The 14,384-nt window shown below is 45.5% G+C and overlaps 1 protein-coding gene across 2 annotated transcripts; it reads left to right on the forward strand.

Moving 5' to 3' along the window:
• Positions 1 to 6,263: 6,263 nt before the first annotated feature.
• On the forward strand, positions 6,264 to 10,260 carry LOC121302496 (syntaxin-3-like). Of its 2 annotated transcripts, XM_041232506.1 has the most exons (6): positions 6,264 to 6,325; positions 6,563 to 6,671; positions 7,034 to 7,107; positions 7,576 to 7,710; positions 8,904 to 9,014; positions 9,859 to 10,260. In XM_041232506.1, exons 2-6 carry the CDS (start codon positions 6,596 to 6,598, stop codon positions 9,988 to 9,990), a joined length of 528 nt encoding a protein of 175 aa, XP_041088440.1. In that variant the 5' UTR covers positions 6,264 to 6,325; positions 6,563 to 6,595; the 3' UTR covers positions 9,991 to 10,260. The 2 variants fall into 2 exon arrangements, with proteins under 2 accessions (XP_041088440.1, XP_041088441.1); XM_041232507.1 differs by lacking the exon at positions 9,859 to 10,260 and having other exon boundaries at positions 8,904 to 9,126.
• The last annotated feature ends 4,124 nt before the right edge of the window (positions 10,261 to 14,384 follow it).

Here is a 14,384-nt window from a genome sequence, read left to right on the forward strand (position 1 = left end):
AGTTGAAAGCGGTAAGTATCGACGCTTCGTTAATTAATGCATTAATTAGTTTATTGGATTTAAATAATAGGCAATGCCTCGGTTTTTAGGGCTCGTTACCGTCTCGCGTGTTTGAAGCTGCTGTCGCGTGATTGGGATGTGTTTTTGCACACGTATGCCTCCTACATTTGTGTCTTTTTTTATTTTAAAAAGGTGGTTTGTTCGTTGTGTTTAAACGCTGGTTATATGAAGGGCTGTTTTGGAGCGCACCTGTGCGGTGACGGGTCGGTAATGGCAGTCACCTGACCGCGGTGCAGCGTCTCCTCCGGGCTGGGGGGCAGTCGGCGCTCCGCTCCGAAGGGCGATGGCTGCCTGGCCAACCGTACCGCTTTAGGCGTGACGGTCCCGGTTATTTCTCTCCCCTGGGTTCTGACATTGGGTGGGAAATTATGTATATCGCATCAATATCAGGGTCTAGTGCAGGGTAAAGACATTTCAGAGGGCTGGATGGCATCAATATCAGGGTCTAGTGCTGTATATTATAAAGACATTTCAGAGGGCTGGATCACATCAATATCAGGGTCTAGTGCTGTATATTATAAAGACATTTCAGAGGGCTGGATCTCATCAATATCAGGGTCTAGTGCTGTATATTATAAAGACATTTCAGAGGGCTGGATCTCATCAATATCAGGGTCTAGTGCTGTATATTATAAAGACATTTCAGAGGGCTGGATCTCATCAATATCAGGGTCTAGTGCTGTGTATTATAAAGACATTTCAGAGGGCTGGATCTCATCAATATCAGGGTCTAGTGCTGTATATTATAAAGACATTTCAGAGGGCTGGATCTCATCAATATCAGGGTCTAGTGCTGTATATTATAAAGACATTTCAGAGGGCTGTGTCTCATCAATATCAGGGTCTAGTGCTGTATATTATAAAGACATTTCAGAGGGCTGTATTCTCATCAATATCAGGGTCTAGTGCTACCCATATTATAAAGATATTTCACCAATTAGTTGATTTTTGATGCCGCGGTGTTATATATGTGTGTTTTTTACAACATTATAAACCTCACGACGCGAGGTATATTATAAGACATCAATATCAGAGTCTAGTGTGTATTATATAATTTCTCGTGAAAGAGAGGGCTGGATCTCATCAATATCGGGGTCTAGGACTTATTTTCTTAATTTTGTTTGTTTTCTGTGATTTTCTTTATTGCATTTATTCAAGCCTGCGATTCAACAGCTGGAATCACTCCCTACCCAGAGTCCAATCAACTGTCTCACCAATTAGGTGATTTTTGATGCTCGGTGTGTATATATGTGTGTTTTTACAACATTTATAAACCTCACGACGCGAGTTGGTACAAGACGTAACATTTCACAAAATTAATTTATCGGTAATTCTCAGTATTTTTTTGTATGTTTTGTTTCTAACCAGCGTTATTTTCTCACGTCCCTCTGAAAAGCTCTTGGTTCTGAAAGGGTTAACTTGACCTGGTGATCACATTGTGGCTCCCAGTTACGGATTTGGTTCCAGTTTTGCATGGATAATCGTTATAACTTGTTTTTCAACCCTGAGCCTTCTAAGAGCTCGACAAGGAGAGGCAATTCAGAATTTATTTATTTATTTATTTATTTTTGTGTGTGTGTGCACTACAGCACCCCGGGGGGGGGGGGTATTACAGCTCTATCCTTGCTGGTGCTCAAGTGTTCGTTCAAAGTCACTTTTGCAGTCGTCGTCCCCTTGTTTTTGGTTTTCTCGACAGTAAGTTGTAGAAAGAGCTGCTTCATTCTCTTCTCTGTGCTTGGCTACTCTTTGCTGCGAGAAGACCTTAAAAGCAAAACGCTTTCTTCCAACAGAGCTCTCGAATCCCGTGTTCCTACATGCTGCTAACACCCGGAGTGGAGCCGTTATTAACCTGCCCCTTGTAACGTAGACACCCTGCACGGATAGGAGACACACATCAATCCGCTGGTAATCTATAGGAGTGATAACCTGAGCAACAGGCGGCGTATCAGTCGTGTGTCACTGGAGGAATCAGACCTCCCCGCACAATGTGGTCCCAGTAGGTGAGGGCGACGTGTTCGTCAATAGGTCAGGCACGAAAGCTTCCAGCAGTGTGCTCCAGTCCGTCTTTCGCTGGGATTTTAATTACACAGCAGTGTGATCCAGTCCTGGTTTCACTGGGGGTTTAATAATCAGACTCCCGCTGCACAGCAGTGTGATCCAGTCCTGCTTTTCACTAGGAGTTTAATAATCAGACACACCTGAGCTTGTTAGCTAGACACACTGGGGGCTGATCAAGCTGGTAGTAAAACCTGGACTGCTTTCACTGGAGTTTAAAAATAAGACACACTGAGCTTGTGCAATAGGAGATCAAGCTGATTCCCAGCCCTGTTAAAATTCCAAAACACAGACAAAATAAAAGAAACGTGTTCTTGGACTCTTTTGCCTGCTACGTCTGCGCACGTTTTGCAGACAGCGTTGCATTGCGCCGGTCTAAACGCTACTGGAGAAGCATGTCCGAGCGAGAGAGAGAGCGAGAGAGAGAGAGAGAGAGAGAGAGAGAGAGAGAGACAGACAAACCTGTGCTCCTTGTAAAGTTGAAATCCCAGCTCAGGCCCTGACTCACTGTGTGTGTGTGAGATACCTGTGAGAGCTGCCTGATCTCATGAGCAAGTCACTCCAACCCTCCTTGTGCTCCGTCCTTCGGATGAGACGCAAAACAAACTGAGGTCCTATTGGAAGTTGACTCTGCAGCAGCCCCTGACTCACTGTGTGTGTGTGAGACAACCTGAGCGAGTCACTTAACCTCCTTGTGCTCCGTCCTTCGGATGAGACGCCAAACAAACGAGGTCCTATTGGAAGAGACTCTGCAGCAGCCCCTGACTCACTGTGTGTGTGTGTGAGACCCTGAGCAAGTCACTGAACCTCCTTGTGCTCCGTCCTTCGGATGAGACGCCAAACAAACAAGGTCCTATTGGAAGAGACTCTGCAGCAGCAGCAGCAGTTGTTGATGATGCAGAGTTCAAACCCCCCCCGCCCAGTCGCTTTGGATAAAAGCCTTCGCTGAATGACTGATTCATCATAACAAATAAGTTTAAAACAATCAATTTTTCCATTGCCTGGAGAATCCTAACTGCCTGGCGCTGGGCAGACTTCATCATTCTGTATTTAAATGTGGAATGGAGTGCAGGGGGGGGGGGGGCTGGTGGAGTTGGAAGGTCACGTGACTGCGGCAGTCTGTCTGGCAGTTAAGATTCTCAAGCCAAGCTTCTCCAAGCTTCTCAATCCAGAGTAAAGGCGGGTTTTAAAATGTGTTTAAATTGATAGAAACTCGATTTATCAGAGGAGCGACAGAAGCCAGAAACGATCAGAATGACAGAAGCAAAAAAACACACAGGAGGAGAGGAGGAAGAGGAGGAGAGGAGAGGGGGGAGGGGGAAAGGCAGAGGAGAAAGAGGAGGAACAGAGGAGGCAGAGAGGAAACAGGAGTGGAGGAGGGAACTGTAAGAGAATGCAGAATAAAACACACAAGTTGTGAAAATGCATTTTATTTTGCAAACTTTAAAAAAATACACACCTCCACAGGAGGAGACCCCCCCTAGAAAACAGGGGAGAGGGGGAGAGGGGATTTTTAACTTGAGATGAAAATGACTCTTTAAAAATGTTCAACTCAAGTTATTCACTTCTGTCTAGAGCAGCGCTCGTCCGATTGTGTTGAAACTCGCTCAGGACCTTCTTCAGCTCATAAGCTATTGAGAGGAACAGAATCTGGGCGGGGGGGTTGAGGGCGGGGGGGGGGGGGGGGGCTGGCTGGCTGGCTGTCAGACTGTATTGATTTCTTGTTTTTTTTTTTCCTCATGTGCATCTTTACCAGATCGAGGAGATCCGTGCCAACATTGATAAGATTGACGAGAGTGTGTCAGAGGTGAAAAAGCTCTACAGCGTCATCCTGTCAGCTCCGACCTCCGAGCAGAGTGAGTGGCGACTCTACACTCCGTTAGAAAAGCACTCCAGTGTGCACTCAGCCCTTCGTTAGCCAGCATCGCAGCGTGCTGTGCTGGCTGTGCTGAAGCGCTCCGATATCTTTGTGTTAAATCTCGGCTGATTTTACCATGGAGCCGAGTGTATAGATATTGATCGCTGTGGCTTTGAGCTAGCAAGCCTCCATTTAAAAACATTGCACTGAATTGAATTGCATTCCCATGTACTGTGCTGGTGTGTGCTCTGGTGTCTGTATTATATTATTACACTATTGCAATGCATTATATTATTATTATGTAGTGTGTTATATTTTTACACTGGGTGCTCTCACATGGGCACTGCAGTGGATTAGAGGTGGGGGGAGCAGCAGGCAGGATTATCTTTTAATCTGTGTGTGTGTGTCTCAGTCTGTCTTTATTCAGGGTGCATGTTTGTGTCTGTGTCTACATTTGAAAACTAGGGCTGGGAATCAGACTCCCGCTGCACAGCAGTGTGATCCAGTCCTGCTTTCACTAGGAGTTTAATAATCAGACTCCCGCTGCACAGCAGTGTGATCCAGTCGTGGTTTCACTGTGAGTTTAATAATCAGACTCCCGCTGCACAGCAGTGTGATCCAGTCCTGCTTTCACTAGGAGTTTAATAATCAGACTCCCGCTGCACAGCAGTGTGATCCAGTCCTGCTTTCACTAGGAGTTTAATAGTCAGACTCCCGCTGCACAGCAGGGTGATCCAGGTGTGACAGCAGTGCTTTCACCAGAGCCAGTCCCTGCAGCAGGTTCACTACTAGGAGTTTTAATCAGACTCCCGCTGCACAGCAGTGTGATCCAGTCCTGCTTTCACTAGGAGTTTAATAATCAGACTCCCGCTGCACAGCAGTGTGATCCAGTCCTGCTTTCACTAGGAGTTTAATAATCAGACACACCTGAGCTTGTTCCCTAGACACACTGGGGGCTGATCAAGCTGGTAGCAGTGAAACCTGGACTGGATCACACTGCTGTGCAATAGGAGTCTGATTAACATGCCTGGAATTTGTGTGCGTGTCTCTCTGGGATTAGTGGTTATTTAAGAAATATTTTTAATATTTATCATTTTTATTTCAGAAACCAAAGATGACTTGGAAAGGATCACTGTGGATATCAAGAGGCTGGCAAACAGCTCCAGGAACAAACTGCCCCCCTGGGTGAGAAGAGGGGGGGGGGGGGGGGGGGGGGGTCAGTGGGGTGAGAGGCGGGGGGGGGGGGGGGGGTGAGAGGCGGGTCACGGGCGAATCAGTCAAAGTAAGACTTGCGTGTTTTTTTTTTTTTTTAAAGTTCAGATATGTCTTATTAAACTCCCTAGTGAAAGCAGGACTGGATCACACTGCTGTGCAGCGGGAGTCTGATTATTAAACTCCTAGTGAAAGCAGGGACTGGATCACACTGCTGTGCAGCGGGAGTCTGGATATAATTTTAGATCAGGGTAGTGAAACCAGGACTGGGTCACACTGCTGTGCAGCGGGAGTCTGATTATTAAACTCCTAGTGAAAGCAGGACTGGATCACACCGCTGTGCAGCGGGAGTCTGATTATTAAACTCCTAGTGAAAGCAGGACTGGATCACACTGCTGTGCAGCGGGAGTCTGATTATTAAACTCCTAGTGAAAGCAGGACTGGATCACACCGCTGTGCAGCGGGAGTCTGATTATTAAACTCCTAGTGAAAGCAGGACTGGATCACACCGCTGTGCAGCGGGAGTCTGATTATTAAACTCCTAGTGAAAGCAGGACTGGATCACACTGCTGTGCAGCGGGAGTCTGATTATTAAACTCCTAGTGAAAGCAGGACTGGATAACACTGATGTGCAGCGGGAGTCTCATAATTAAACTCCTAGTGAAAGCAGGACTGGATCACAATGCTGTGCAGCGGGAGTCTGATTATTAAACTCCTAGTAAAACCAGGACTGGATCACACTGCTGTGCAGCGGGAGTCTGATTATTAAACTCCCTAGTGAAAGCAGGACTGGATCACACTGCTGTGCAGCGGGAGTCTGATTATTAAACTCCTAGTGAAAGCAGGACTGGATCACACTGCTGTGCAGCGGGAGTCTGATTATTAAACTCCTAGTGAAAGCAGGACTGGATCACACCGCTGTGCAGCGGGAGTCTGATTCCCAGCCCTGGTGTAGCCGCGTATGGCTCACGTTGGGGTCCCTCGTGTAACAGAGAGTAGATAAAGTCTCCGAGTCTGTGAAGTGATCCGCAGTGTTGAGTCTGCAGGTCTAACGTTTGGGTTTATTGATCAGGTATTGAGAAGAACATTGAAGAGGATGCAGAACGCTCGTCCGCCGATCTGAGGATTAGAAAATCACAGGTACAGCATTCTGACCCCTCCCTAATCCTTAATCAATAACCTGATCACGTAGATCTAAACTGAAGATCTAAAGGGTGGTAAAGCATAGGGAAGCATTGTAAAGCACAGAGAGGACTGGTAAAGCATATGGAAGCATTGCAAAGCACAGAGAGGTCTGGTAAAGCATAGGGAAGCATTGTAAAGCACAGAGAGGTCTGGTAAAGCATGTTAAACTAACTCTTAAGAATCTCTCTGCAGCATTCAGTCCTCTCCAGGAGGTTTGTGGAGGTCATGACCAAATACAACGAAACTCAAGTGGATTTCAGAGAACGAAGCAAAGGGAGGATTCAGAGACAACTGGAGATCAGTGAGTGAAGAATAATATATAAAACTATGCAGATTGAAGCTCAGGGGGGCTGTCTGAATCGTGTTTGGTGTCGCTGTATAATATATAAAACTATGCAGATTGAAGCTCAGGGGGGCTGTCTGAATCGTGTTTGGTGTCGCTGTATAATATATAAAACTATGCAGATTGAAGCTCAGGGGGGCTGTCTGAATCGTGTTTGGTGTTGCTGTATAATATATAAAACTATGCAGATTGAAGCTCAGGGGGGCTGTCTGAATCGTGTTTGGTGTTGCTGTATAATATATAAAACTATGGAGATTGAAGCTGGGGGGCTGTCTGAATCATTCTCTTCATGCTGTTTCTGTGTTCGTTTGTGTTTTAAGCTGGTAGAAACACCACGGATGAGGAACTAGAGGAGATGCTAGAAAGTGGAAGTTCAGCCATATTCACATCAGGGGTAAGGAAAGAAATTCTTGCAATCCGCAGTCCTTCGAAGTGTGTGTGTGTGTGTGTGTGTATGTATGTGTGTGTATATCTATATCTATATATCACACACACAGTTTCCATGCCCTCTATTTGCTACAGTGTTATTTCCCAGTGTATTAAGTGATGTAAATATTGTTTGATGCACTGTACTGACACGGCAATGATCCACACGCTACTTCCCATGATCCCTCACTGTTGCTAATACTGTGGAGGCATTTATGACTCCTGCCCTATGAAGGTCAATTTATTACATATTACCCCCTCTCCTCTCTCTCTCATCTCTCTAACTTCATCTCTCTCTCTCCCCCTCTCCCTCTCTTTCACTCTCTCTTCGCTCCCCTCTCTCTCTCTGTCCCCCCCCCCCCCCCCCCCCCCCCCCCTCCCCCCCCCCCCCCCCCCCCCCCTCTCTCTCATCTCTCCTCTCTCCCCCTCTCTCTAGATCATCGAGTCCAGCATCTCGAAGCAGGCTCTGAGTGAGATCGAGTCGAGACACAAGGACATCGTCCGGCTGGAGAGCAGCATCAAGGAGCTGCACGACATGTTCGTGGACATCGCCATGCTGGTGGAGAACCAGGTATCTGGGGGGCTCCTGGGAAACGGAGTTCTTTACACCCTCGATGACAGCATATTAGAGCTCCCAGCATGCCTCCTACAGGATTAGTAACAGTGAGGGATCATGGGAAATGTAGTTTATATGCAAAACAGCTGGGACTACAATCAAACACACTAATTCCCTCTATTTTTAGTGTGGTTGACTGGCGCTTGTATAATCCCTCATGTTATTTGATTAGTGTGATTGATTGATTGGTGCTTGTATAATACCTCATGTTATTTGATTAGTGTGATTGGCGCTTGTATAATCCCTCGTTATTTGATTAGTGATTGATTGGCACTTGTATAATCCCTCATGTTATTTGATTAGTGATTGATTGATTGGTGCTTGTATAATCCCTCCTGTTATTTGATTAGTGATTGATTGATTGGCGTTTGTATAATCCCTCCTGTTATTTGATTAGTGTGATTGGCGCTTGTATAATCCCTCCTGTTATTTGATTAGTGTGATTGGCGCTTGTATAATCCCTCCTGTTATTTGATTAGTGATTGATTGAGTGGTGTTTGGATAATCCCTCGTTATTTGATTAGTGATTGATTGATTGGCACTTGCATAATCCCTGATGTTATTTGTTAGTGTGATTGATTGGCGCTTGTATAATCCCTCCTGTTATTTGATTAGTGTGATTGGCGCTTGTATAATCCCTCCTGTTATTTGATTAGTGATTGATTGAGTGGCGCTTGTATAATCCCTCCTGTTATGATTAGTGTGATTGATTGATTGGCGCTTGTATAATCCCTCTTGTTATTTGATTAGTGATTGATTGATTGATTGGCGTTTGTATAATTCCTCATGTTTGATCCTCTTGCATTCTTGCTGAGGAGCTCTGATCAAGGTAAGGATCTTTGTTTTGTTAGGAATGTAGATATATTAAATTTACACCTGTATCTAACTAAATAACTATCTGTGTAAATTCTTTGCTGTGTGTATCTAAATCTATCAAATACAGGCATATATATACACACACACACACACACACAGTTATTTAGGGTGGTGCAAAGATTTTGGCCATACCTGTACATATCTGTGTGTCTCTCTGTCTTAGTGTGTGTGTCTCTCTCTCTCTCTTAGTGTGTGTATCAGTCTCTTAGTCTGTGTGCCGGTGTGTGTGTCGCACACGCGTGACGCTCCTGTGTTCTCTGCTTGCTCTGCAGGGTGACATGGTGAATAACATCGAGGTGAACGTGTTGAAGGCTGTGGATCACGTGGAGACAGCGAAGGCTGAGACCAAGAAAGCCATGAAATACCAGAGCCGTGCGCGCAAGGTAACTGGGTCCATACGACACCGCTTGCGCCGGCCCAAATAACGCTCTCTCTCTCCTTCCTCCCTCTCTCTCCTTTCTCTCCTCTCTCCTTCCTCTCCCCCCTCTCTTTCCTCTCCTCCTGCTCTCTGTCTTTTTTCTCTCCTCTCTCCTTCCTCTCTTCCCTCTCTCTCCATCTCCTATGTCTTTTCTCTCTCTCCTCTTCCTGTCTCTCTCTGGCCCCTCCTCTCTGTCTCTGGCCCCTCCCACCCCTCCTAAGGGCTGTATGATTGATCGAATTGAGCACAATATGGACCAATCTGTGGACTTCGTGGAGCGCGCTGTCGCCGACACCAAAAAAGCCGCCAAGTTCCAAAGCGAGGCCCGTCGGGTGAGTGGGACTGGGAGAGGGGACTTGGAGGGACTGGTCACACTGGTTTCTGTGATGGACAGTCCTTGCGTCTTGTCGGTTCGCTCTTCAGCGCTCTCTTTAATTCGCTGTCTGTGTTGCGTGAAAAACTCGTGACATTCTGGAAACCGTGAAGAAGCGATGGTCTCTCTCTTTCATTCTCTCTCTCTCTCTCTCCCTCTAGTGGTTGAGAGGTTGAACCTCAAACAGCCAAACCCGAGTAGTAAGTTTTGAACACAGACTCAAAGTTGTAACCCATGGTCCCAGTAGTCAGAGGTCTCCACCATCAGTAGTCCATGTGTGTCTGTGTGTCTCAGTGTGTGTGTTTCATTGTCTCCAGTTCATATTGACTCTCTTCTCCTCTCAGAAAGCCCTGGTCCTGGCTCCGGTGCTGCTGTGTGTGTCTCAGTGTGTGTGTCTCATTGTCTCCAGTTCATATTGGCTCTCTTCTCCTCTCAGAAAGCCCTGGTCCTGGCTCTGATGTTGTTGCTCTCACTCTGTGTTCTTGCTCTGATAATCGGCCTGGCCGTGGGGCTCACAGTCACACAGAGAGGGAGCCAGACTGCCGCGCCCACTGCCCCCAGCTCGTGAGTCACTCCATCACAGAATGGTGGTACTGGTGTGCTCTCCACCCTTACTGGTTTAACCCTTTCAGCTACACTGGCCAGCCCTTTTCACTGCCTCTCCTTTAACATATTTTCGGGGCACTGAACTGGTTAAACTGGTAACGGCGCTGTGTTACTGGTGAAGGGGTCCCAGTTAATTATTTTGTCTTTAATGGTGAGGGGTTTGTGTCTCTGTGGCCAAAAGTTTTACATCATCCTCCTCGAGAAAGAACTGATTCAGCTTCATAGTCCAGTGAAAGCTGCTGAATAATGTTCCCTTGTTAACATATTGAATTGCACCCCCTCTATATAGAATGAACTCCCTCAGCTTCATAGAGTCCAGTGAAAGCTGCTGAATAATGTTCCCTTGTTAACATATTGAATTGCACCCCCTCTATATAGAATGAACTCCCTCAGCTTCATAGAGTCCAGTGAAAGCTGCTGAATAATGTTCCCTTGTTAACATATTGAATTGCACCCCCTCTATATAGAATGAACTCCCTCAGCTTCATAGAGTCCAGTGAAAGCTGCTGAATAATGTTCCCTTGTTAACATATTGAATTGCACCCCCTCTATATAGAATGAACTCCCTCAGCTTCATAGAGTCCAGTGAAAGCTGCTGAATAATGTTCCCTTGTTAACATATTGAATTGCACCCCCTCTATATAGAATGAACTCCCTCAGCTTCATAGAGTCCAGTGAAAGCTGCTGAATAATGTTCCCTTGTTAACATATTGAATTGCACCCCCTCTATATAGAATGAACTCCCTCAGCTTCATAGAGTCCAGTGAAAGCTGCTGAATAATGTTCCCTTGTTATCTTATTGAATTCCACCCCCTCTATATAGAATGAACTCCCTCAGCTTCATAGAGTCCAGTGAAAGCTGCTGAATAATGTTCCCTTGTTAACATATTGAATTGCACCCCCTCTATATAGAATGAACTCCCTCAGCTTCATAGAGTCCAGTGAAAGCTGCTGAATAATGTTCCCTTGTTAACATATTGAATTGCACCCCCTCTATATAGAATGAACTCCCTCAGCTTCATAGAGTCCAGTGAAAGCTGCTGAATAATGTTCCCTTGTTAACATATTGAATTGCACCCCCTCTATATAGAATGAACTCCCTCAGCTTCATAGAGTCCAGTGAAAGCTGCTGAATAATGTTCCCTTGTTAACATATTTAATTCCACACCCAGCTGCTCTTTGTATAGTTTTCCAGATACTTCACGAAAAAACGGACGATTGAAAAATGTGACGTTTCCAAAATCTATCGTGAAATGCTACTGAACTGCTGTTATAGCTTCCTGTAGACTTTTTTAAAAAAATGTATTATTAGAAATCTCATTTTGTTGCTTTTGATGTCAGGATGTTAAATTAAAAAAAGATCTCAACCCTAACAATTCGAGGTGATGCAGAAGTGTTGGCCAGGACTGTAGGGGTGGTGTCGGAGATTGTGTGTTACTGGTTTTGCCTTACTGGTGATGGGTAAGTGTGACTGGTTCGGAGGGTCAGGTCGTTGTGGTTTTTGAGGTGCTGGTGTGTTGGTGTTTTTGAAGACTGGGGTGCTGGTTTTGTTAAAATCCAGTCTGAAACGTGACCCCTTCAAGGTTCCTGGCTGTCTTCGGACTGGCCTGTTTTACTGGGAGCTCTGTTTTCATGCTCTGTCTGAGTTTTAGTGGCAGGGCACTGGTCTAATGAGGGACTGGACTGCGTCAATCACAAGCTGAAGGTGGGCCACTGCAAGCCTGCCCACCAATCGGGTTGGACCAGCCGTTTTAGCACGGGATGACAGACTTTTAGCCGTTGAAAGTGGGGTTCGTTTTTCCCGGGCGCATGAAAACTAGCCTCCTTCATCCTTTTAAATGGGTGTGTGTTTTTAATTTTTTAATTTTTGTACATTTTGACCACTTTTTTTGAAACTGCAGCTCTCTCCACCTGTTTCTGCCATAGCGCCAAGGTGGCCTCTCTCTCTCTCTCTCTACCGTGTATTTTCTCAGAACTACATTTCCCATCATCCTCCTGCCCGTTGGTAAATCCGTCTCGGTTAGGCGAGCAGGAGGATGATGGGAAATGCAGTTCTGAGAGGTCCTCGGGCAGCTAGCGTGGAGGCAGGGGAATGCAATCTTTTAAAAAAGGGGTCAAAATTTAAAATAAATAAATAAAAAATATTAACACACACACAGACACGCCCCTTACCTAAACAGTAGGAACATGGAGCACAGTAAAGGCCCTTATGTGCCCTTTTAAAGGGGTGACTTTATCTTTTTTAAAGGGGAATGTCTGACTCTCTCTCCTCTGACTTGTTTTTGTTTTTTTTTTTGTCCCCACACAGAAACTGATCATAATCATAGTGGTGCTGGTGGTCCTTGCTTCGGTCATTGTATAGTAGCTTGCTTCAGTAGGACGAAGCCAATAAACCGATCATCCTCGTCACACCACTGATACGAAGGGAGAAGGGTCTCAGGAGGTTGCTCTTCGAGGGTCCAACGAGAAGACCCAGGGGGCGGGGGGGGGGGGGGCCATACCTACGGCCCCCCCCCCCCGGTGACCTCCACTGCCTGTCCTGGATTCAGCCAATGGAAGAAGCCTACTCTAAACCACCCTGCCTCTCGCCAAACCTTATTTCCTGTTCCTCTGCAGCCAATAGACCACAGAAATGCTCTATCTGAAATTTAGCCTCCACCCCCCCCCCCCCCCCCTTGACCTCACTTCCTTTGAAACACTTGCGAATTCGCCGAAGTTTGTTAGACTCTTTGTCAACCCAATCTGAGAACCAGCTTGAAAAAATAATTGCTTCCTGTATCTGAATCCTCCCCACTTCCTGGATCTGAACCAATGAGAAGGCGGAGATCCCTGCCAGTCCCCGCCTTCCCTTTCTCCTGCCTTGCGTTTTTTAAGCCAATCACAAGTTGTCATTCCTATTATTATTACTGAGTTCATTAAGAGCTTGTAACTGTCAAAGTGCCTTCTGAAAAAAACACAGCGTTTTCAAGTTATTTCAATCAGTGTTTGAATTATATTGTAGCGTCAAACTGAACAGGATTGTTGGCCCTGCCTGTCTGTCTGCCTGTCTGCAGCTTTAGTGAAACTAAGCTCTTTTCAGAATGTAATAAACTAACACAGACTCCAAGAAGGGATTGTGTTTTAGCCAGTACTTTGGCCAGGTCATTGTAATACACGATCGATAGAGAGAGCGGTCGACAGCTGACAATCGAATCCAATCATCAGGTCTCCAGAGAGTCGCCTGATTTCGTGAATCTGCCGTTTCAGTTTTTCTCCTTGTTAATTTTCTAGACGAGCGCAGAGAATTGGAGAGAGACGTCTTTTACACGGGCGTGAATTGCAGAGCTGTGACGGGGTCTGTCCTTTGAGCTTCGCGATACATACGCTTACAAAGGCATCCCACTCTCTTTGCTTTTCTCCTCCTCTCTTCCTCTCCTCTGCTGGTGTGTGTGTTTTTTTTTTGCTTCTGTCGCTCCTCCAGTAAGTAGAGTTCTTATCAATTTAAAAAAAAAAAAATTTACAACCTGCCTTTGCCCTGGATTTGAGAAACTGCCAGACAGACTGTTCAAATCACATGACCTTGTGACCTGTCAACTCCGCCAGCCCACCCCAGGGCTTTTCAGGGGGGGGGGGGGGTGCCCGTTTTGTATCTGTTAATTTTCTTGAAGTATTTTGTGGGTCATGATTTTAGATTCGTTACTGGAGGAGCAACAGGGCGTCTGGGAATCGATCAGAGTGAAGGGAGAGAGGCGGGGGTGGGGGGGGATTGCCTTTGGAAATGATTTAGTCCTTCTTGTTTTTTGGGGGAAAAGAATGTGAATACTTAATATAATGCCCCTCCTCTGCACTAGGGGACGATCTGCAGAAGTAAATTTCATTGTGTTTTGAAATGATGTAAAACATGTTGATGATTTTAATATCTGGAGATGAAGTGACATTTCAAAGACAAATGTGTAAAAAAAAAAAAAAAAAAGATGTTGATATGAAATGAATCTCTTTGTGTATCTTCTGTATTTTATATATTGTATTTCTAGTTTTTAAATTATTTCAGATTAAAAGTTTGATCAAGTACTTTAAATATCTAATCTGTTCTATTATTCTCAGAAGAATTATTATTATTATTATTGGCTCTCTGGCTACCTTATACATTTCCCATAGGAACAACACAGCAAAGTGTAAAAGCATTGTGATCACACAGAGGTGTGGTAAAGCACAGAGAGCATTGTAAAGCACAGAGAGGTCTGGTAAAGCATAGGGAAGCATTGTAAAGCACAGAGAGGTGTGTTAAGCATAGGGAAGAATTGTAAAGCACAGAGAGGTGTGGTAAAGCATAGGGAAGCATTGTAAAGCACAGAGAGGTCTGGTAAAGCATAGGGA

The sequence above is a fragment of the Polyodon spathula genome, chromosome 29 (assembly GCF_017654505.1).
Source record: "Polyodon spathula isolate WHYD16114869_AA chromosome 29, ASM1765450v1, whole genome shotgun sequence".
NCBI classification, from domain to species: domain Eukaryota; kingdom Metazoa; phylum Chordata; class Actinopteri; order Acipenseriformes; family Polyodontidae; genus Polyodon; species Polyodon spathula.